This window comes from Danio rerio, chromosome 4 (assembly GCF_049306965.1).
Source record: "Danio rerio strain Tuebingen ecotype United States chromosome 4, GRCz12tu, whole genome shotgun sequence".
Classification (NCBI taxonomy): domain Eukaryota; kingdom Metazoa; phylum Chordata; class Actinopteri; order Cypriniformes; family Danionidae; genus Danio; species Danio rerio.
In genome coordinates, this window is record NC_133179.1 from 152082 (window position 1) to 176239 (window position 24158).

At 49.2% G+C, this 24158-nt stretch overlaps 1 protein-coding gene across 2 annotated transcripts in view; it reads left to right on the plus strand.

Moving 5' to 3' along the window:
- Positions 1 to 24158, plus strand: part of lrp6 (low density lipoprotein receptor-related protein 6) — a 30838-nt gene that overhangs the window by 4971 nt on the left and 1709 nt on the right. Inside the window, exons 3-22 of one of the 2 annotated variants that reach the window (XM_073945355.1) lie at positions 6565 to 6762; positions 7454 to 7650; positions 9954 to 10088; positions 11490 to 11886; positions 12270 to 12441; positions 12584 to 12800; positions 13508 to 13797; positions 14538 to 14764; positions 14925 to 15109; positions 15308 to 15634; positions 15921 to 16123; positions 16365 to 16576; positions 17574 to 17764; positions 18212 to 18421; positions 18616 to 18741; positions 18943 to 19179; positions 19393 to 19503; positions 20667 to 20897; positions 21217 to 21353; positions 24021 to 24118. In XM_073945355.1, coding sequence (XP_073801456.1) covers positions 6565 to 6762; positions 7454 to 7650; positions 9954 to 10088; positions 11490 to 11886; positions 12270 to 12441; positions 12584 to 12800; positions 13508 to 13797; positions 14538 to 14764; positions 14925 to 15109; positions 15308 to 15634; positions 15921 to 16123; positions 16365 to 16576; positions 17574 to 17764; positions 18212 to 18421; positions 18616 to 18741; positions 18943 to 19179; positions 19393 to 19503; positions 20667 to 20897; positions 21217 to 21353; positions 24021 to 24118 — 4101 coding nt within the window. 2 annotated transcript variants of the gene reach the window in all.

Genomic DNA, 24158 nt, shown 5'->3' on the forward strand with positions numbered 1-24158 from the left:
ACGGCGCAGAGATGAAAACATTAAGCAGAAACTCTTCAGTATTAAAGCAAGCAAAAATAAATGATAGTTGAAGAAAGGTGAAGCTAAAAAGCCCCAATCGTGCTCCCTGTACAGTCATCCTAATGAGTTTCTCCCTCAGCACACATGATGGGGATGTTTCTTCCCTAAACGGGCTCATTCCGAATGAAAAGTCCCTCCGTATGCCCTATTCACGTCTATCTGTACAGCACTTCTCACGGTAATGACTGCTCCAGCTTCACTAAAGGTGCACGTCAGAATCCTGCAGTTAGTGAGGGTCTGTTTGAGCTCGGGTCAGTCTGATCTGACAGTGGGAAAGGAGTGTGTGTGCTGCAGGTCTGGAGTAGGTGAAGGGTTCATTGAGCTCTACAAGTGTGACCTCCAGCTCTGAAATCCCAGAATGCTCCAGTGTTGGAGATCTCGTTAGCCTCCACCAACACATCTGCAATGCTGATAATGCTGATATATATAATAATGAAGACGTGCATTGCTATTGATGATGTGTGCAATAGTTAATCGCAGCATCTGCCATGTGGAGTCTGGATTATATTAGGATATTAACCAGCGGACACACTTCAGGACACATGCAGTTTCACCCTATGCAGTGAAGATGTAGAATATCTGGGCTGTAGAACTGATCAAGAGTAGCTTTAGCCCAGATTAACTGCATTTATTTCTACAGTGAGGACAATAGACAGCTTTAGGACAGCTTAGACGGAAGCATTGCTCCGCTTCACATGTTGACGCCTGTATAAAGTGTTGATTTATACCGGATTTATTTCACTTTAATTCCTCGATACTGTTCAGAAAACCATAAAGCGCTGTTTATTAATTAATCTCTTCAACTGTTTATTATATGTCATGCAGATTCCCTCCACTACACTGGTAAACATGTCTGTGAATGAGCAGTTTCTCTATTAGTGTGTGTGTGTGTGTGTTTGTGTGGGTTAGCGGTGGTGAACTGCATTATGGGATGTTGATCTCTGCTCTGTCCTCTTCTGATGATGAAGAACTCTACAGTTTAACAAAGGGACTTTTACTGACAGTTCAGTGTTTTAAATAATATCAGTGATAATATGTAGAGGAGTGAGTGTGTGAAGCAGCAGGAATGTGCTGCAGTTTATTACAAGGGTCTGTAGCGTAATACACACACACACACACACACACTATACAGCACTGCACACTGTTACACACGTGCAGAAACACACTGTTCACACCTATATAAGGAAGACCAGGATCCCATAATGCACTTCCACAGCAGAAATGGAATAAAAACAGAACCTGAATGGCAGAATAGAGGACGCTGCTCATGTCTGGATGTCTGGCAGTGTACAGGACATCACCATCACTGTACAATGATCATTTACAGATCCAGTTAGCTGGATTCTGATTTGTGTGTCTGCTAAAGCCTGGTTATCGACTCCTAATTCCTCTGACATGCACATTAAGGTCTTTTATTTTTCTAAAGCTGCTGTATGTCAGTTTCTGACTCTTTTAAAGCACAAAAACACAACAACATGTTTGTAGATATTTCAGAAACGTGTGCAGTAAACAGTCAGATATTGTACTGAACGTGTGTGTTACAGAGCGTCTGTCTGTGTTTTGGTCTCTTTAACCCGCCCACTGCCAGTGTAGCCAATTATATTTCAGCACTGCGGGTTGCCTTGGTTTAATTATTCAGTCAGTCAGGAAGACTGTAAGCATGCGTCCGTGACTGAAATGCGCCCTCTGGTGGACAGCAGCAGACTCTGAAATGAGCTGCAGATTCAGAGTTCCACATGAGGCTATTAATGAGCAAATAATATCAATATTAGGAGTGTGAACATGAGGTGAGCAGGTTATATTGTACCTCGTGTCCTAACATCACACTACATGAGGAGATACACAGTGATGAGCAGTTTACAGCAGACGAAACAGGACAGAAGTGTAAACACTGGCATTCAGAATAGGTCCCTCACTGACTCCAGCACAGCGCTGAGCTCTATACTCTCATGAACACACATTACAGCTGGTGAACAGGGTTCATGTAGATGCTGGATCACTGGTGTGTGTGTGTGTGGGTCTGCAGTGCAGTTTCAGACGCTGTACTGTGTGTTCTCCAGATCTGAGCTGAACTCTGCTGCTGCTGCTGTCAGTAGTGTGCTGATACATGTCAAACTCGCATTATCAGCGGTCAACACTGAATGCAGCAGGGGAATAGAAGCCGTCTTTAATATATATTAATTAATTAATTAAACATTTCTGTAATATAGAAAATGTTCCTTCTATTGGATGCTGTTGCTTTTATTTAGAGCTCGACTTAAATCCGCCTTTGTTGGTGTCGTCAATCTGGCAACATCATAATAATTATAATAATTCAGTTTATTTGTAAATGGCGCCTTTCCAGACACCCAAGGTCGCCTTACAATAAGCATCGACAGCCATGCTAGAACAAATGAAAACAAATAATAAAACAAGCATTGAGCAAACAAGTATAAACACACATCACAGATAAAAAAACACCATGATAAAATACTGTTAAAGGAAAGCCTGCTCAAAAAGAGATTTAATTAATCCATTAAGCACACTCCATTGTGCTTAATGGAGTGCGGAGGTGGTGTGTTGAAACAGGAGTGCAATACCTAGTTCACCCACTGGGTGTTTAACGTCCACACTGCAGCTTTAAGATCAGTTTACTCACTTCAGAAAGTCAGAGTTATTTCATTTAATAAAATAAGTGTTTAATCTGGTGTCTATTTAGCTAGCGCCCTCTTGTGGACACTACAGCACTGCGCATTGCATCATTCAGTCTCGCCTGTACATTTAGGATCTAGCTTGTGTCCCCTTTGGGACTGCAGTGCATCCTGGGAAACATGAACACACCTGAAGTGCTGACATCACACACACTCAGCTAACCTGCCAGTCAGTCCAGCAAACCTGTTTGAGTTTCCGTCTGCCGCTGAACACTGGAGATATCTGAGGAATGCTGGAGGGAGCAGTCAGTCCTGCAACATTCTGCTAAATATCTCCAGTGTTCAGCAGAATGAAGAGACTCCTGAGGGTCTGCAGTTAATCTGAGCCTCCTACTGCAGCTGCTGGAGATATTCACACTGCTTACCATCATCATCATCATCATCATCATCATCATCATCATCTGCACAGCACAGCGCACGAGCTCTGATAATCACTGATGTAATGCAGTAGTGTAGCTTTACAGTCATTTAGTGTTCAGCTGAGGGGAAATACTGCCCACATGTGCTGATTATCAGTGTTTAGCTCATGAGGAATGCTGTGTGTATATAAATATCACAGTATGGAGATCAGGGCTGTAATAAATGCTCTCTCTAAATGTCTAAAAAACAAAACAGCTTTTCCCCTTCAAACACAATATATTTATTTTGGGAAACGTTTAATATATGTTGGAGCATTAAACACGTCAGGCTGAACAGAGTTTCTGCAGCGTCTTGCATCTCAAAATCCAAGTTTTAGGCCTTACTGAAATATGGTGATGTAGCTCTTAAATCTTTTTAAACACGTCTACATTTTCCTCTGTTCATGTACAGCTACCCAATCTGGCCAAACCCCATACAATCCCCAACAATATTAAACTATTCATGTGAAGATGTGTCCTCGAGCCGGGATTCGAACACAGGACACTCTGATGTGCCACTGCACCTTATGTCAACTTGCTAACCACTAGGCTATTGTGCCGACAGTTTATCAGAGCTTGTAAAGGTTTTGTTAATTGATTTATTTATTGTTTAAAGAAATTTTATGTTGTAAGAAAGTGTAAAGACACAAGTAGAGCGTGCTGGTTTTATACAGTATTTAACATATTTTGCTAAGAAATATCAAATTAAATTTTTGCATTAATTAAATATATGATTAATGCTGTTTAATATATAAATATATAGCTAAATGTGTTCACTTCTAATGTTGTTTTATTGATAGGGCAAATAGAAGCCAGCCCGCGCTACACCTTCAACACTGTTATCACCCCATGCCTACACACACACACACCTGGCTCAGAGCAGTGAGGCTGACCTCTGACCTTTGGCGTAGCTGGTGAGGGTCTCACACACACACACACACACACACACACATACTCGTGTTTCAGTGTCTCGGTTATATTTAGGAGCTGAAGCTGTTGCTCCACACACACACACACACACACACACACACACACTAACCTCAGCAGCACAGTGGTCACATGACTCCCCTGACCACAGCTGATTGGCTGTTTGCAGACTCGCCATATAGAGCATTTTGAGGGATGTAAACAAACCAACAGTCCCGACACATGTGCTGCAGTCTTCAGTGTGTATGTGTGTGTGTGTGTTGACATGCAGTGTGTGTTATTCACACATCTCCTGCACTGTGCCACTGTTATTATATACATTATTAATATACGATCATATAATCACATAAATTGTGCAAAACAATAAAGTTAAACTGAAGATATGAGTAATAATAAGTATAACTGTGTGTGTGTGTGTGTGTGTGTGTGTGTGTGTGTGTGTGTGTGTGTGTGTCAGCTGTGCTGTGAGCTGCTGATGAGACGGTTGAGAAATCACCATGACCTCTCAGACAAACACACCTGCACCAACCATACAGACACGTCCAGACACAGCCTGCGTGAGAGAGTGTGTGTGTGTGAGTGTGTGTGTGGCGTCGTCATGTAAACGGGCCTCCTGAATGTGTCACGCCGGTGTGAATCGGGAATGTGAGGCTTGTCGTTTGCACAGCTGCAGCTCCACAGCGTGAGGACGAGAAGGACGATGATGCGTTTCCTGCGTGTGTGCCTGTGTGTGTGTGTGCGTGTGTGTGAGATGCCAAATACCTCAGATGCTTCTCAAACAGAATCATTCATCAGGACAGAAACTACAACCAGGAAGATCTGAACAATTTACTGTTAATGAGGGCAATTCCTGGAGCTCCTGTCCGTCATCAGAGATCCACAACACACACACACACACACACACACACACACACACACACACACACACACACACTAGGCATGGGGAGATAACAGTGTTCAAGGTGTATCACGGTTTGGAAAACTTGAGGTTTTAAAGCCGTCAACATTCTGTAATTCCGCTCCTACGGTGTGATCTCCAAAGCTGCTGTTTGAACAGTGAGTAAATGAGTGTGTGAGGAAGTCCTGCAGACAGCAGAAGATCATCCCTGATTTCATTGTTCAGTCTGACGTGTTCACTGCTCCACAATACTTCAATGTTGCTCGAAATATAATATATTGTGTTCAAAGCGGAGAACAGGTTACGCTGTTTACCCAGACATTTAGAGAGAATCAATATCACAGCAGTAATCATCACACTGTCATATTAACATGCTGAATCTCATAACAGCGCCTGCATGAGTGTAAGCATCAGTATTGCAGAGTGTGTGTGTGTGTGTGTGCGCGCGCGTGTGTGTTTGCACAGGGCATTATTACTTTAACTGCGGCAGCAGCAGAGTGCTGATGGCCTAGTGGAGCAGTGCGCCGGTACAGCAGCACAGTGCTCACAGAGACCCGGGTTCGATTCCCACTACAGCCCAGAAATAATTATTATTAAAGACATGAGTAGATTTGCCTGCGCACACGCTGAACACCAGTGTTTCCTCTAGGATGTGTTCCAGCTGTGGCGGCAGATTCTGTTGGGTCTTTTCCACTGATCTACCTGCTACTCGAGATCATCATCATGTCATCAATCTCCGCTTGCGTGCTGATTTCCTCTGTTCGTGCACAAAACGTCCTGCACTGCCTCAATTACACGCTGTGTTTTTGTGCGCTGCTGTAGTGCAGTTCAGTGTGTGTGTGTGTGTGTGTCTCCAGCATTTATCAGATCTGCACTGTATAATCATGGACGCTGTGTTCATCAATACTGAAAGCCTCGTCATGCTCCGGCTCACACACCTGCAGTCAGTCAGTGCATCACCTCAAAGGGTTAAACAGATGAGCACAGCACTACTAATGTTGCTGAACTGTTATCATTCACTTGCCTTTAATGCATTTGATGTGATTATTAGCCGCTATCAATAAAAACAGCAGCTGAAGGTTGATTGATTAGCTGTAATGTCGCCGTGGCGGGGTGAATTCTGCTGTAGCGGCCGTCATGGAGGAATATAGAGCGTTCCTGTACACGAGACTACAGTACTCTGCAGCTGTACACGGTCAGACTCCTCCACTCGTGTATCAGCTCCATTAATCTGCATATTCTGTTTCCTACTGAACCATCGCCGCCACTCTGGATCAGTCACACTGTCAGGTCATTAAGATATGGTGAATACCGCAGTCTACATCACTGAAAATAAACACTTACAGTGTGTGTGATTATCCAACATCATGCAGCCCTAGACTGACTGCTCTGAGCCGTGTGTGTGTGTGTGCGCATGTGTAAAGCATTATCATGTTGAAGATGTATTTAGGCGACTGCAGAAAAGCTGTGTGTTGTGGTTCTTTGTGCTCAATACACCATCCTGTGTGTATTGACCCGGTGGTCCTGTGTATTGTGAATGCTGTGCTGCTGTCAGTGATAAGTGTGTGTGTGTTTCTGCTCTGCGGCTCAGGTTCATGTACTGGACGGACTGGGGCGAGATCCCGAAGATCGAGCGTGCTGGGATGGACGGGTCGCTGCGCTCTGTCATCGTGGAAACGGAGATCTACTGGCCCAACGGCCTGACCCTCGACTACCAGCAGCAGCAGCTCTACTGGGCCGACGCCAAGTTCAACTGCATACACCGCTCCAACCTGGACGGCTCCAGCAGGTCAGAACACCTCCGTCACCAGCGCACGTGTGTGTGTGTGTGTGTGTGTGTGTGTCCCTCTGCTGACCTATGTGTGTGTGTGTGTGTGTGTGTGTGTGTGTGTGTGTGTGTGTGTCTCTGCTGACCTATGTGTGTGTGTGTACCCCTCTGCTGACCTATGTGTGTGTGTGTGTGTGTGTGTGTCTCTGCTGACCTATGTGTGTGTGTGTGTGTGTGTGTGTGTGTGTCCCTCTGCTGACCTGTGTGTGTGTGTGTGTGTGTGTGTGTGTGTGTCTCTGCTGACCTATGTGTGTGTGTGTGTGTGTGTGTGTGTCCCTCTGCTGACCTGTGTGTGTGTGTGTGTGTGTGTGTGTCCCTCTGCTGACCTATGTGTGTGTGTGTGTGTGTGTGTGTGTGTGTGTGTGTGTGTGTCCCTCTGCTGACCTATGTGTGTGTGTGTGTGTGTGTGTGTGTGTCCCTCTGCTGACCTATGTGTGTGTGTGTGTGTGTGTGTGTGTGTGTGTGTGTCCCTCTGCTGACCTATGTGTGTGTGTGTGTGTGTGTGTGTGTGTGTGTCTCTGCTGACCTATGTGTGTGTGTGTGTGTGTGTGTGTGTCCCTCTGCTGACCTATGTGTGTGTGTGTGTCTCTGTCTCTGCTGACCTGTGTGTGTGTGTGTGTGTGTGTGTGTGTGTGTGTGTGTGTGTGTTCAGGGAGGTGGTGGTGAAGGGCTCTCTGCCGCACCCGTTTGCGCTGACGCTGTACGAGGACACACTCTTCTGGACGGACTGGAACACACACTCCATTCACTCGTGCCACAAACACACGGGCGAGAACAGCCGCGAGGTACACTCCAACATCTTCTCCCCGATGGACATCCACGTCTACAGCCAGCAGCGCCAGCCCATGGGTAAGAGGCTCCGCATCCCATAATGATAGTCAGTGACGCGGCCCAAACCTGGACTCAGTGGTTCGGAGGGGAGAGGGCAGTACAGCTGTGTCTCAGAGCAGAGGCTGCATGTGAAGCTGCAGCTTGGCTGTAGGGGTTAAGCAGGCAATAAGGGGAAGAGTCCGGCTGTGGTTCTGGAGTGAGATCTGATGTTCAGTAGTCATGTCAGAGCAGACTATCATCTCACACTCACGGCAGGAGTCAGATGAGGAGTCTGAAGCCTGCTCTGTACTCGACGCGTCCGCTAGTTGGCTCGAGTGTGTGTCGTCATCGCTGTGTTTGCGGAGGTTTGCTTTGTGTGTGTGTGTGTGTGTGTGTGTGTGACATGATCTGGGCTGGCGGAGCGCATGGTTTCTCTGAGCGGAGTGAGCAGTGCACACGGCGCTGAAATCTTGGTTTTACAGAGTTAGCCTACAATGAACGAATATTACGACTACAAACAATACTTCCGCCCCTGTGACATCACGAATGTTCGTTATTGCGCACACACACTGAGCAGGTAAGGGGCGTGGCCAGAGGCGCTGTATCGGTATAGCAGATGAAGCTAAAAATGCGTCTAAACACAGCTGCTTGCACAGAGCATCGCCTGTTTCTGTATTTGGGCTTATAAAGGACACGACACAGAGACAGAAGTGCTCACAGCTCAATATTAATCATCTTCCAGAGAATTATAAAACACACAGCAAGCGTGATCTGACCAAACAGCCCCACAATCTCTCCCAGTTCAGTGCTGAATTCGGCTGAAATCTCCTCAGCAGAAGCTGTCAGGTACATCAGTGAGTGTCTTTATCAGTTAGTATTGATCATGACATGTTCAGTGTCTAGCGGGAACAGTGTGCTGTAGCAACGATGGAAACAATGCGAAATGCTGCTTTGCGGGCAAACGATTTAACTACAAACTCACATTAATCAGCCAAACTGCTGTAAACACACACACACACACACACACACACACACACACACTCACACACACACAGATGCACACGCAAACGCTGTTAAAGGAGCCGCACCCCATTTTCATTTGTTACAGACACATGTCAGATGTTATTATAGAGAGCAGGCAGGAGGTTGACTGAGGTTTACACAGCAGAAAAGCGTGTGCTTGTCCGGGCGTGACGTGGAGCCGATTCGCCAATCGCAGCACATTATAACGATGACCAATCACAGTCACTGTGTATAATCAAAGTGAGATGTATGAAAAAATAACAGCATTTCCTTCAAGTGAACCATGAGCACACATTGCTTTGCATCTTATAAACACAACCAAGCCTTAAAATGACATTGTGGACCAGCCCTTTAGGATGTTTGGGTAAAACCTGAGGGATGCGTTCAAGCCAAGAGAGGCAGAAGAAGAGAGCCAGTACACAATCTGTGTTCCAGCAGTCACAGCTTTAACACTGACGCACATATTACAGTCTAATGTAAACTATTTAATACTAAAATACTCATTACTGGTATCTGGAGGGAATATTTGATCCTCAGTGTACTGATGCCGGCCTCTCGGCCAGGGCCAGAGCGAGCTGAACTGCTGCTCTAGGCAGAGGACGATCACGCCGCCCTCAACCCCAATGTGAAAACGCAAGTGACCGGTTATGAAAATGAAGTGAGGTGTCGCAGACATCTATTCTGCCGCCCTATGCGCGGATATAACTGAGGACGCGGGTGGTAAGGGAGGTGTCGCGGTCGCTGCCCTCTCTATACTGCGGCGCTAGGTGGCTGCCTCAGTCGCCTCTATGGACGCTCCGGCTCTGCTCTCGGCTTTAGTGGTGATGATGGTCAGTCATGTGTGAGCAGTGCAGCGGGCTACATCAGCAGTAATCATCTGTATGTTTAGTAAGAGTGCCGTCTGTTGCTTTTCTTCTTGTCATGATATCTGTCGAGCTGTCCGTGTTCTGCCATCAGTGATACTCCACTTTAACAGGTAGAGCGGTCTGAGATATGGACAGCAGCAGCAGATGCGGCACACTTTCATTAACGCTGGTGAATGGGTTTACAAGTCCTTAATCATTCAAATAATCACAATAATTAGTTTCTAATACTGAATGATGTTAATGATGTGGTGTGGTTCCGGAAACGTCCTACTTCTCTGTTTTTGATTTTGAAGAGCATCACAGCGGCGAACACAGAGAGTAAACACCTCGTCTGCTGACCCTAACCCTAAACTATACAGCCGCCACACAGACCGCTTCATCAACGTGTCTTCTCATGTGTGTGTGTGTGTGTGTGTGTGTGTGTGTGTGTGTGTGTGTGTGTGTGTGTGTCAGACGTGGCGAGCCCCTGCTCTGTGAGGAATGGAGGATGTTCTCATCTGTGTTTGCTGTCTCCGGCCAAACCCTACTATCAGTGCGCCTGTCCAACCGGCGTACAGCTGCTGGAGGACCACAAGAGCTGCAGAGACGGTGAGATACACACACACGCACACACACACGCACGCACGCACGCATGCACGCACACACACACGCTGCTCTTCTGTCAGGGGCTGATGACTGTTTTATACCCTAAACACACCTGCACAATGCTTCCTGTACTGATGTTTGTGTCGTGCGGTGTGTGTGTGTGTGTGTGTGTGTGTGTGTGTGAGACAGCAGTACACAGCAAAGGATTATGGGTAACTCTATGAACACCACAACAACTGATCAGACACGGGACACACTGCAGTCTACACACTGCTGGACTCATGATGGACGACTGCATCAGTTCAGATCTATCCTACTGATTGAGAGAGTGTGTGTGCGTGTGTGTGTGTGTGTGTGTGTGTGTGTGTGTGTGTTTTCGATCATCCGTCATCTTGCATTATTCTCTCTCTGGTTGCCGTGGAGGGTTACCATCCGGTGGTTGCCATGGTAGCGTGTGATCCTCCAATGTGAGCGCGTGTGTGTGTATGTCTGTGCGTGCGCGTGTGTGTGTGTGTGTGCGGTGAGTGATTGCGGCTGCTGGGAACGCTCTGCACTAGTTGAATGGCTCGGGCTGAAAGAGACTCATTTGTAAGGGTCTTTGTGTGCGTCCCTCCCCCTCTGAATGAACACCGCAGCACGGCCTGATGGGAGATCTGTGTGTTCCGCGGCCTCCATTCATTCATTCCCTGTGTGTGTGTGTGTGTGTGTGTGTGTGTGTGTGTGTGTGTGTGTGTGTGTGTGAGAGAGTATTGATCTCCACACTGTGCTGGTTTGAGCATTATACAGTTTCTATATCCTCTCTAGTAAAGCAGCACATCTACAGGCCGCTGAACATGGCAGACGACACTCTCTGAGCTGCATGGCGCTGCTGGACTCTACAGGCTGCAGTGTTTGAGTGTTGGTCATGGCACTGAAGTGTGGACTGAGTAAAGTCATCATCCTGCAGGTTTGAGCAGACTCCACTAAACCGTCTGAGGCCAGCTTTACTGTATAATCCCTCACTAACTCCCTCACACAAGATCAGATTTGGATCAGAACCAGCAGGCCAGTACCCGATCCAGCAACAATATGCAGCATCAAACCCATATCTGATCCTGCTATCAGGGTCAGTGCAGCCCTAGTGTGTGTGTGTGTGTGTGTGTGTGTGTGTGTTGTGCACTGAAGAATGGTGAACTGATCCCCTTCACAGCCAATCACTGTCATTTCCACAACACAACAGCCAATCAGCGGTGTTGACCGCACTAAACGCTGCTCGTGTGTGTGTGTGTGTGTGTGTGTGTGTGTGTGTGTGTGTGTGTGTGTGTGTGGACGGGATGTTTTTAAATGTTCAGTACCGCTGCATACAGCACAGTGAGGGTCCGTGAGGTGGTGTTGATCAGTCCTGTATTCTGGTTCCTCCTGCAGGCCCGTCTCAGCTCCTCCTGCTAGCGCGCCGCACAGACCTGCGCCGGATCTCTCTGGACACGCCGGACTTCACTGATATCGTGCTGCAGGCCGAGGACATCCGGCACGCCATCGCCATCGACTACGACCCGGTGGAGGGACACATCTACTGGACGGACGACGAGGTGCGCGCCATCCGCAGGTCCCTCCTGGACGGCAGCGACGCTCAGCTGGTGGTGACCTCGCAGGTGAACCACCCGGACGGCATCGCCGTGGACTGGATCGCACGAAACCTCTACTGGACCGACACCGGCACGGACCGCATCGAGGTGACCCGACTGAACGGCACCATGAGGAAGATCCTGATCTCAGAGGATCTGGACGAGCCCAGAGCCATCGTGCTGGACCCCGTCGCCGGGTGAGACGCGCTTATTTCAGAAAGCCTGCAGTACAGGGCCCGTCCTCTAGGGGCAGAGTTCAGCAGCACACTCCTGTTCTAGCATCAGCATTGCATTATTAAAGTGTGTTCAGTATTATGAGACACCAGTGTTCTGCTCAGAGCCAGGACAATCAGCCGAGTCACGACAGCACAGCGCAGTACTCTGTACACAAGCGGATCAGCATGTGTTTTACACTAAACGCTGCTGTTATTCCAGCCGAACTGTAAGATCAGTGCGAATATCAGAGCTGGTGTGAGCTGAGAGAGCCCAGAGGAACACCACACTGCAGGAGGACAGGAGGAGTGCAGTGTCTTCAGCAGCTGATGGTGTGTGTGTGTGTGTGTGTGTGTGTGTGTCGCAGATACATGTACTGGACAGACTGGGGCGAGGTGCCGAAGATCGAGCGGGCGGCTCTGGACGGGTCGCAGCGGATGGTGATGGTCAACACTTCTCTGGGCTGGCCCAACGGCCTGGCGCTCGACTACAGCGAGAGGAAGATCTACTGGGGGGACGCCAAGACCGACGTCATCGAGGTCAGATCTCACACACACACACACACACACACACACACACACACAGCAGAGACGTGTCTTGCAGCTCGTATAAAGGCTCAGAATGGCTCTCCTTCAAGTGTCCTGACACGGCGCTGATGAGCAGGTGTGTGTTGTCCTGCAGGTGATGGAGATGGACGGTTCGGGCCGGCGGGTTCTGCTGGAGGATAACCTGCCGCATGTGTTCGGCTTCACGCTGCTGGGAGACTACATCTACTGGACGGACTGGCAGCGGCGCAGCATCGAGCGCGTGCACAAGCGCAGCACCGAGCGGGAGGTCATCATCGACCAGCTGCCCGACCTCATGGGCATCAAGGCCACGTTCGTCCACCAGACCTTCGGTAAGCTAATGCTAATGCTAATCCGCTACAGCGCATTACTGCATCACTCCACCTGTATTTGGAAAAGCCTCATTTCACGAGTCTCCCAGAGTTCAATGACTTCAGCCGGTCTCTTGTTTTAGCTTAGCTTAGCATAATGAGTAGAATCAGATTAGACCATTAGCATTTCATTTAAAGAGTTATTCATTCATATGTATAAGATGTGTTCTCTAGGCAAATATTAACAGGAACTATACTAAATACATAATAAAACATGTCGCAGCTGCACCAGGCGGAGGGATATTACACAGCAAAGGAGAACCGGCTACTTTTAGAGCGCTCCTGTTCTGTCAGATAACACAACAGATTTAGCATGATTGGATGTGTCAAACAAACCCTCTCCATTCAGAGAACACCGCTAATAACAGCTAATATCCCTTTATGAATCAGCAGTCGCCACAGCGGAATGAACCGCCAACTATTCCAGCATATTTTATACACAGCGGATGCCCTTCCAGGCGTTTGCCATTCCCCTATAGCGCATGTGTTTGGACTGTGGGGGAAACCGGAGCACCCGGAGGAAACCCACACCAACACGGGGAGAACATGCAAACTCCACACAGAAACACCAACTGACCCAGCCGAGACTCAAACCAGAGACCTTTTATAAACCATTTTTAAAATACTTGATTGTGTGTGTGTGTGTGTGTGTGTGTGTGTGTGCGCAGGGGTGAACCCGTGTGCGTGGGCTAATGGCGGCTGCAGTCACCTGTGCCTGTACCGGCCTCAGGGTGTGTCGTGTGCGTGTCCTATCGGCCTGGAGCTGATGGCGGATCTCAGCACCTGCATCGTCCCCGAGGCCTTCCTGCTGTTTTCCCGCCACACCGACATCAGACGCATCTCCCTGGAGACCAACAACAACAACGTGGCCATCCCACTGACCGGCGTCAAGGAGGCGTCCGCCCTCGACTTCGACATCACCGACAACCGCATATACTGGACCGACATCACACTGAAGGTCAGCGCACGCGCACACACACACACACACACACACACACACACACACACACACACACACACACGCACACACACACGACAACCACATATACTGGACCGACATCACACTGAAGGTCAGCGCGCGCACGCGCACACACACACACACACACACACACACACACACACACACACACACACACACACACGACAACCACATATACTGGACCGACATCACACTGAAGGTCAGCGCACACACACACACACACACACACACACGACAACCGCATATACTGGACCGACATCACACTGAAGGTCAGCGCACACACACACACACACACACACAACTAAACCAACACACTGCACACACACACAGAATTCTGTTGTTTATTGTGTAGTGCAGCGTGTGTGTGTGCAGTGTGTTGGTTTAGTTGTGTGTGTGTGTGTGTGTGTGTGCTTGTGTGTGTGCTCGTGTGTGTGTGTGTGTGTGTGTTGTTGATTGTGCAGTGTGTTGGTTTAGTTGTGTGTGTGTGTGTGTGTGTGTGTGTTGTTGATTGTGCAGTGTGTTGGTTTAGTTGTGTGTGTGTGTGTGTGTGTGTGTGTGTGTTGTTGATTGTGCAGTGTGTTGGTTTAGTTGTGTGTGTGTGTGTGTGTGTGTGTGTGTGTGTGTGTGGTGTTGTTGATTGTGCAGTGTGTTGGTTTAGTTGTGTGTGTGTGTGTGTGTGTGTGTGTGTGTGTTGTTGATTGTGCAGTTGTGTGTTTCAGACGATCAGTCGGGCCTTCATGAACGGCAGCTCTCTGGAGCATGTGGTGGAGTTCGGGCTGGATTACCCAGAAGGCATGGCGGTGGACTGGCTGGGCAAGAACCTGTACTGGGCTGACACGGGCACCAACCGCATCGAGGTGGCCAAGCTGGACGGGCAGCACCGGCAGGTGCTGGTGTGGAAGGATCTGGACAGCCCCCGCGCACTCGCCCTCGACCCCGCTGAAGGGTACGACTGACTCTGTGTGTGTGTGTGTGTGTGTGTGTGTGTGTGTGTGTGTGTGTGTGTGTATATGTGTGTGTGTGTGTGTGTGTGTGTGTGTGTGCTACTATTACTATATATAATAAAAGGTCTAATATCAGTGTGTGTGTGTGTGTGTGTGGCGTAGGTTCATGTACTGGACAGAGTGGGGCGGGCGGCCCAAGATAGACCGTGCAGCGATGGACGGGTCGGGCCGCATCACTCTGGTGCCGAACGTGGGCCGAGCGAACGGACTGACCATCGATTACGCTGAGCGACGGCTCTACTGGACTGACCTCGACACCACACTCATAGAGTCCTCCAACATGCTGGGTAACACACACGCACACACACACACACACACACACACACACACACACACACACACACACACACTCACTCATTGAATGTGTGCTGTCCCTGTGTTCAGTGTGATATTAGCATCTCAGCTTTATAATAAACACAACGCTGGATAATGAGTGTGTGTGTGTGTGCGCGTGTGTCTGCGTGTGTGTGTATGTGTGTGTGCAGGTCTGGAGCGCGAGGTGATCGCGGATGATCTCCCGCACCCGTTCGGCCTGACGCAGTATCAGGACTACATCTACTGGACGGACTGGAGCCAGCGCAGCATCGAGCGCGCCAACAAGACCAGCGGGCAGAACCGCACCGTCATTCAGGGCCACCTGGACTACGTGATGGACATCCTGGTGTTCCACTCGTCCCGGCAGAGCGGCTGGAACGCCTGCGCCGCCACCAACGGCCACTGCTCACACCTGTGCCTCGCCGTACCTGTGTGCAGCTTCACCTGCGGCTGCCCCGCCCACTACTCCCTCAACACCGACAACAAGACCTGCAGCGGTGAGTGTGTGTGTGTGTGTGTGTGTGTGTGTGCCCCGCCCACTACTGCATCAACACTGACGTCACACACTCATTGGCCTCAGTGTTGCTGGTGCAGCAGAGGGGCGGGGCTCTGGCTCGCTGTGGTTGGGTTGTGTGTGTGTTCTGGTTCTCCTACATGACTGATCAACACTGTCCTGATGGGGAGCGCAGCTGAACTCATCACTGGTTTGTTTGGGCCGACACTAAACGACAGGGTTGTGTGTGTACACCATCATTTATCCCTGTGTGTGTGTGTGTGTTTCAGCGCCGACGTCGTTCCTGCTGTTCAGCCAGAAGACGGCTATTAACCGCATGGTGATGGACGAGCTGCAGAGCCCCGACATCATCCTGCCCATCCACAGCCTGCGGAACGTGCGCGCCATCGACTACGACCCGCTGGACCGGCACCTGTACTGGATCGACGCCAAGCAGAATGTGATCCGCCGAGCACAGGAGGACGGGAACCAGGTGAACACACACACACACACACACACACACACACACACACACACACACACACACACACACACACACACACACACACACACACACACACACACTGCTGCTCTGGGTCTGACCATGGCTATTGTCATCATATGAGTCCTCGGGTTGGGCATTTGATATTAGGTTAGACTTTCTGATATGGAGCAGCGCCACCGTGTGTGTGCACATGACCTGAGTGTGTGTGTGTGTGTGTGTGTTTCTGCAGAGTGTGACGGTGGTGTCCGGCGCTGTTGGCGGCTCAAACCTCGGCCTGCAGCCGTACGACCTGAGCATCGACATCTACAGCCGCTTCATCTACTGGACCAGCGAGCTCACCAACGTGATCAACGTGACGCGCACAGACGGCTCGCGGGTCGGCGTGGTGCTGCGCGGAGAACACGACAAACCCCGCGCCATCGCTGTCAACCCTGAGCGCGGGTGAGCGACGCTTTAGCATTCAGTGTACCGATGAACACTCATGATGACAACATGCCATGATGGGGATAATCAGTCTGTGCGCTCAGTGTGAGCCGCTCTACACACACACACACACACACACACACACACACACACACAATGCAGTTGTTTAGATTGCAACTGTGCGGTTTATTTATAAGATAATGCCTATTTCAAACATTTACAGTTTCTGAGAGCGCTGGCCATTAACCAGCCATAGTGTAGAGCAGCGGTGACCAACCCTGTTGCTGGAGAGCCGCCATCCTGCAGATCAAACACACCTGCCTGTAATGATCACCTGGTGTTCAGGTCTTGATTAATTGGTTCAGGTGTGTTTGATATGGGGAGCAGCTGAAATCTGCAGGAAGGTGTTTCTCCAGGAGCAGCGCTGGTCACCCCTGCTGTAGAGCAAACACAACTGATGTTTTCATCCACTAGATGGCGACAGAACTGCATAATTAGCCCTTACACTTAGATTATAACAGTCTGATCTCTATACAGCAGATCAGATCAATATTAAACTGGTCAGCTCACCTGCCAACACTCCTTTCAGACCAAACATCCCGTTTTTATTCCTCCTGGAAAACTCTGGTAATTTCCTGTAACTGCTTTCACAATAAATACCCTGATTACCCTAGTGAAGCCTTTACATGTCACTGTGAGCTGAACACTAGTGTCTTGAAGAATATCTAGTCTAATATTCTGTGCATCATCATGGAGAAGAGGAACACATCAGCTGTTCACACTGTCATGATCAGGGGTAATCTGCTCTCCGCTAGTCAGAGATTGGGGAAATGAACAGGGGGTGAGTAGCTCTGCCCGCAGCTGTGTGCTGATGTGTTGACGGTGCGGTTCTGGACTGTGTGTGTTTGTCTGATGAACACAGGTCTTCATCATGGTGATGCTGTGGGGGGAGCGCTGGTCAGTGCGTGTTGAGCGGTGTGTGTGTGTGTGACGGTGTGTTGCGTGTCGTCCGCAGGTACATGTACTTCAGTAATCTGCAGGAGCGCTCCCCGAAGATCGAGCGCTGTGCTCTGGACGGGACGGAGCGTGAGGTGCTGTTCTTCAGTAATCTGGGCCGGCCGGTGGCTCTGGCTGTGGATAATGAGCTGGGCAAACTCTTCTGGGTGGACATGGACCTGCGGCGCATCGAGAGCAGCGACCTGTCCGGTGAGGTCAAAGGTCACACTGATGATGATGATGATGATGAGGGTTCAGGGGTGGCACAGGGCTCGAGGAGTTTCTGCTGTTCCACATAGTTGATCAGTCATGATGTTCGTCATCTGCTGTCTGTCTCATCCTCCGCATGTGCTCGTGTGCTGCTCTCGCTAGTCTCTCCTCCTCTCTCCTCCTCTCTCTCCTCCTCTCGCTAGTCTCTCCTCCTCTCTCCTCCTCTCTCTCCTCCTCTCGCTAGTCTCTCCTCCTCTCTCTCCTCCTCTCTCTCCTCCTCTCGCTAGTCTCTCCTCCTCTCTCTCCTCCTCTCTCTCCTCCTCTCGCTAGTCTCTCCTCCTCTCTCTCCTCCTCTCTCTCCTCCTCTCGCTCAGCTCTGCTCGGGATTCTGATTTACATGCTTAGCCCCGCCTCTGACCACCCGTATCTCCGCCCCTTTCTGCCTAGGAGCCAATCGGATTGTGATCGAGGACTCCAACATCCTGCAGCCGGTGGGCTTGACGGTGTTCGGGAACTTCCTGTACTGGATCGACCGGCAGCAGCAGATGATCGAGAGGATCCACAAGGTGACGAGAGAGGGACGAACCAAAATACAGGCGCGCATCGCCTCACTGAGCGACATCCACGCCGTCCACCAGCTGGACATGCAGGAGTACAGTGAGTCTGAGTGTGTGTGAGTGTGTCTGTCTGTGTGTGTGTGTGTGTCTGTCTGTGTGTGTGTGTGTGTGTGTGTGTGTGTGTGTGTGTGTGTGTGTGTGTGTGACGGGAATCTCAACAGTAAAGTATAAATGTTCAAGTATGTTGCGAGTGCTCTTTACGGTAATGACGTGTGTGTGTGTGTGTGCGCACAGGTAAACACCCCTGCACGTCTGATAACGGCGGCTGCACACACATCTGCATCGTGAAAGGAGACGGAACCACACGCTGCTCCTGCCCCATTCACCTGGTGCTGCTGCAGGACGAGCTCTCGTGCGGAGGTACACACACACACACACACACACACACACACACACACACACACACACACACACACACACACACACACACACACACTAAAAGAGTGTATTCATGTACAGATTCACTGCTCATCTGCAGGATAACTCTGTCTGATCTCTGCTGATGATGACGGTGTGTGTGTGTGTGTGTGTGTGTGTGTGCGTGTGTGTGTGTGTCCTCAGAGCCGCCCACGTGTTCTCCAGAGCAGTTCTCGTGTGTGTCGGGTGAGGTGGACTGTATCCCGCAGGCGTGGCGCTGTGACGGGTTTGCGGAGTGTGATGACAGCAGTGATGAGCGGGACTGTCCTGTCTGCTCCAGCCGGGAGTTCCAGTGTGACAGCCGGCAGTGTGTGGACGCGGCGCTGCGCTGCAACGGAGAGATCAACTGCCAGGACCGCTCCGACGAGAACAAGTGTGAAGGTGTGTCTGTGTGTGTGTGTGTGTGTGTGTGTGTGTGTGTGTGTGTGTATATATTCTCATTACTGTTGAACATGTCTGTAGCTCTGCGCTGGCACAGGGTTCAGGCGTCTGACATCACTAAAAACACAAACCTGATCAGACATCTGTCCTGTGAACAGTGAATCGGTTATCAGCTCATGCCTAGTCTGACTCTTCACCTCTGTCTGTCTGTAGTTCTGTGCCCTGCGGATCAGTTCACCTGCTCAAACGGACAGTGCATCGGCCGACACAAGAAATGTGACAACAACATGGACTGCACAGACAACTCAGACGAGATCGGCTGCTGTAAGAGCTTGATGAAGCACACAGACACTACCTCAGCGGTGTCCAAACCCAGTCCTGGAGGAGCGCTGCCCAGCGAAGTGTAGCTCCAGCCCTGATCAGACACCCCTGGGCTATAATCGAGCTCTTACTCTGCAGCTGAACTCTGCAGGACAGCGGCCCTCCAGGACTGAGTGTAGAAACACACTGTGTAGATACATCTGACAAAGCTCTGCCCAGAAACAGCAATGATCACTGCAGATGTGGTGTCACCGGGCGAGGCAGTGGCGCAGTAGGTAGTGCTGTCACCTCACAGCAAGAAGGTCGCTGGTTCGAGCCTCGGCTCAGTTGGTGTTTCTGTGTGGAGTTTGCATGTTCTCCCCGTGTTGGTGTGGGTTTCCTCCGGGTGCTCCGGTTTCCCCCACAGTCCAAACACATGCGCTATAGGGGAACTGAGTAGGCTAAATTGTGCGTAGTGTATGAGTGTGTGTGTGGATGTTTCCCAGAGATGGGTTGCAGCTGGAAAGGCGTCCGCTGCATAAAACCTTGCTGGATAAGTTGGCGGTTCATTCCGCTGTGGCGACCCCAGATTAATAAAGGGACTAAGCTGACAAGAAAATGAATGAATGAATGGTTTAACCCTTGTGTGCTGGACGGAGCGACTCTCCTGTGGTGATGCTGGTGCCGGTTCTGACCCATTCACTCATCATATAGAGAACGCTGCAGTACTGACTCATGCTGGTGTCCCTGCTGGGATTAAGGGGGACAGTGTGAGTTCTCCTGCTGATGATCAGCCTGTGCTGGCGAGTTTCTGTCTCCGTCTGTAAGCCAGACTCTGTCGCTGATGATCAGCTGGAGAACTGGACTCTGGTCCTCCTCATGTCAGTGAGTGCAGCAGTGGATGTGCTGGGGTGAGTGTGTGGTTATAATGGGGGTCAGTGGGCAGATCATCAGCACAGGAGAGTCCGGCTGAACACTGTGTGTTGATCATCTCCTCTAAATGTGTGTGTGAGAGTCAGATCAGTCAGCAGAATCCTGAAACACAGAGAGACACATGAGGACTCCACATCAACCCAGAGTGATGGAGATCACCCAGCAGGGTTACCACAGTGATGAGTGTGATGATGCGTGTTTATGATGATGGTGCTCTGACGTGTGTGTGTGTGTGTGTGTGTGTGTGTGTTCAGATGCGACAGAGGAGCCGTCGTTTGCTCCCACTAACACCATCGGCTCAATCGTGGGTGTGGTGATGGTGCTGTTCGTGGTCGGCGCGGTGTATTTCGTGTGCCAGCGCGTGCTCTGCCCGCAGATGAAGGACGACGCCGACACCATGACCAATGACTTCGTGGTTCACGGACCGCCGCCGGTGCCGCTGGGATACGTCCCACACCCCGCATCCCTGAGCGGATCACTGCCAGGTGGAGCTCCAACAACACTCACACTGACGAGAAGCGTGTGTGTGTGTGTGTGAGATACTAGTGTGTGTGTGAGATACTAGTGTGTGTGTGAGATGCTTGTGTGTGTGTGTGTGTGTAAGATGCTTGTGTGTGTGTGAGATACTAGTGTGTGTGTGTGTGTGAGATACTAGTGTGTGTGTGTGTGTGTGTGTGTGTGTGTGAGATTAATATGATTATTTCTGAGTGTTTTATTGTTATTTGTGTGTGTTCATGAACAATAAACATGAATAATTAAAGTGTGTGTGTGTTTGTGTGTGTGTGTGTGTGTGTGTGTGTTCAGGCATGTCCAGAGGGAAGTCAGTCATGGGCTCGCTGAGCATCATGGGAGGCAGCAGTGGACCACCGTACGACCGCGCTCATGTGACCGGAGCCTCGTCCAGCAGCTCGTCCAGCACTAAAGGAGCATATTTCCCTCCGGTACACACACACACACACACACACACACACACACACACACACACACACACACACACAGCTGTTTCAGTACTTCTGCCAGAGCTGTTACTGTGCCCGTGATGTCCCCCTTCCACATTAAGGCTGATTTGCCTCAAGTGCCCGTGTGTGTGTGTGTGTGTGTGTGTGTGTGTGTGTGTGTGCTCCGATGCAGCCTGCGCATGCTCACACAGCCCTCGCCGTGGCTGATGATGCTCAGAAATATAAGTACATATCGCAACGACATCACAAGCTGTGTGTCTGTGAGGAGAGTGGGCCTGATGGCGTGAGTGTGTATGAGTGTGTACGAGTGTGTATGAGTGTGTATGAGTGTGTATGAGTGTGCAGGGCTCGAAATTGACTTTTTTACTTGGTAGCACCGGTGCTCCCAACTTCAAATATTTAGGAGCACCAGAAAAAATTTAGGAGCACCACCAAAAATGAATGAGCACCGCTGCAAATTGTTTTTTAAGGGATTTATTGTATTTTAAAACAACATCAATAGGACTGACAAAAACCAGAAACAGCTATCTAACTAATGCTGCGAAGACTTTGATATTTGTGTGCAATAATTCCAAAATGAATGTCTAATAATTAGGCCATAGAATATTAATGATGATGAAAATGACAATAATAGTAACAATGAATAACATTTCTCATTATGATGCTGCCTTGAATGTGCATGAATGTAGGTTATCTGCTATAAAAAGTCTGTTACTTTATGAAAAATAATTGTATAGTTTGCATCAAACCAAAATGAAGCATTGCAGTAAGAAATATTTATTTTGTGCTGCTGTTTTTATATGCATGTCAATTTAATAAATAATATTTCTGCTACAAAACAAACAAAAGATTATAATAAATCATTCAATTCAATGATGAAAGCTGCAAAGCAGTCATCAGTAAATAAATAAAAAAATAATATACACCTCAAACAAGAATAGACAAAAGAAAGTAAGTAAAGTCTCACTTCTATCACTCTTTAAAAGTTTTGGTTTCAGTTTGTGTCAATTTAAAGGTTCAGTCTGAGCTGATCTTCATTTTTCTGTGTTAGTGGAAAAGCAGGCGAGTCAGCCGACCCAATTTATGAGCAGGCAGAGCAGGATTCTTGCGCTAACCTTCGGCGCAATACCGGTCTTTGTTATGAGCCGCAGTTTCAGTGTAAACTTAGTAAAGGCGAGCTTCTTTGGCGATGATATGTACAGTATTAGATTTGACTTTTAGCGGACATTTGCGCTGAACACGCAGTGAACGGAACGCATCGAGATTCGGGCACCTTCTCCAAGAAGCGCATACTCGATTGATCTCAGCTGGCGGATCAATATTCACCACGTGACGTGTCATGATCGCTCTCATCTGCGCCTCAACTTTAGGTGGGGTTTGCAAACCTGTGCGCTTTAAGTTTTCAATATTCAGCCATTTGCATTTCCCGTGGTCATAAAAGCTCCTTCCCTGTCATCTGACAGCGGAATACCTTGAGTGATTGACAGCTAATATGAACCAATATAGCGGCAGAGAAGAGCGATTCAGCACGTTTTTACAAAAAATCAAAACAGGTCGCACTACAACTATTATCTGCAGTCGCACTAATGCTCCATATATATTATGAGGTCGCATAGATTAATTTTCGGGTGCATATGTGACCAAAATGGTCGCAATTTCGAGCCCTGGTGTGTACGAGTGTGTACGAGTGTGTACGAGTGTGTACGAGTGTGTACGAGTGTGTACGAGTGTGTACGAGTGTGTACGAGTGTGTACGAGTGTGTATGAGTGTGGAGTCTGGTGAAGGAGCTGCAGATGGACACTGGTGTTCTGTGTTCACCTCAATCTCTTCATATTAATAGTCTGCATTACCAGAACAGATCATACTTTCAGTGTAATGCTGTCATGAAATATGATGACAGACATTCAAGACAGCTTACTTTAATACCTCAATAGAAGCTTTAAATGTAAATATGACGTCTCATGTGGGAACGGTCAGGATGAGCAGTGTGGTAATCTAATAGTTCTGCTGTTAATATAGCCCACTCTCGTGTCTGTTAATGCAGAATGAAGCGAGCGCATCGATGCCCGTTCTGGCCAATCACAGACGTTTCTGTTGAGCTCCTGAGCACCATGGCCAGTCAGCACATGCTGATCTGCTCTCTCATTGGCTGCGGCTCGTCACTACATCTGACCATGCGTGGGGTGGAGTCGGCCGACTGTTCTGGAATATTCAGCATGCTAGATTATTAAATTTACATCTGTGAGGTGTCGGTGACGCTTCAGCGAGCCTCTTAGATGCATTGTTCAGTAGTTCACACATAAACACTGCCGAGCGCTGAGCACCTGTAGATTTTCCCCAATCACAGCCGATCTGTCGGAGAGCAAGGTAACTTCCAAATCAGGCTCAATCGGGTTTAAATCCTGCAGTGTGAACTCAATGTTAGGCACCGTCTGACAGTGGGAATGGCCATGAGAGTGTCCTGACCTGATCTGACCGGACCTGCAGCACTCAGTGAAGCGGGCCTCTAGTGTTCAGGGATAGGGAAGGCGGTGTTATGGAGAAGTGTTCCTGCAGGTGGTTTGTCAGCTCCACTCAGCTGTGTGAGGCTCTCTCTATAACACACAGTGAGTTGATGATGTATGTGTAATGTCTCTGCTGTTCTGCAGATCCTGAACCCTCCTCCATCTCCAGCCACCGTCAGGTCTCAGTACACCATGGAGTTCGGCTACTCCTCCAACAGCCCGTCAACACACCGCTCCTACAGGTAACATGTCCTCTGCCCATCACGCGTTTAATGCTAAACC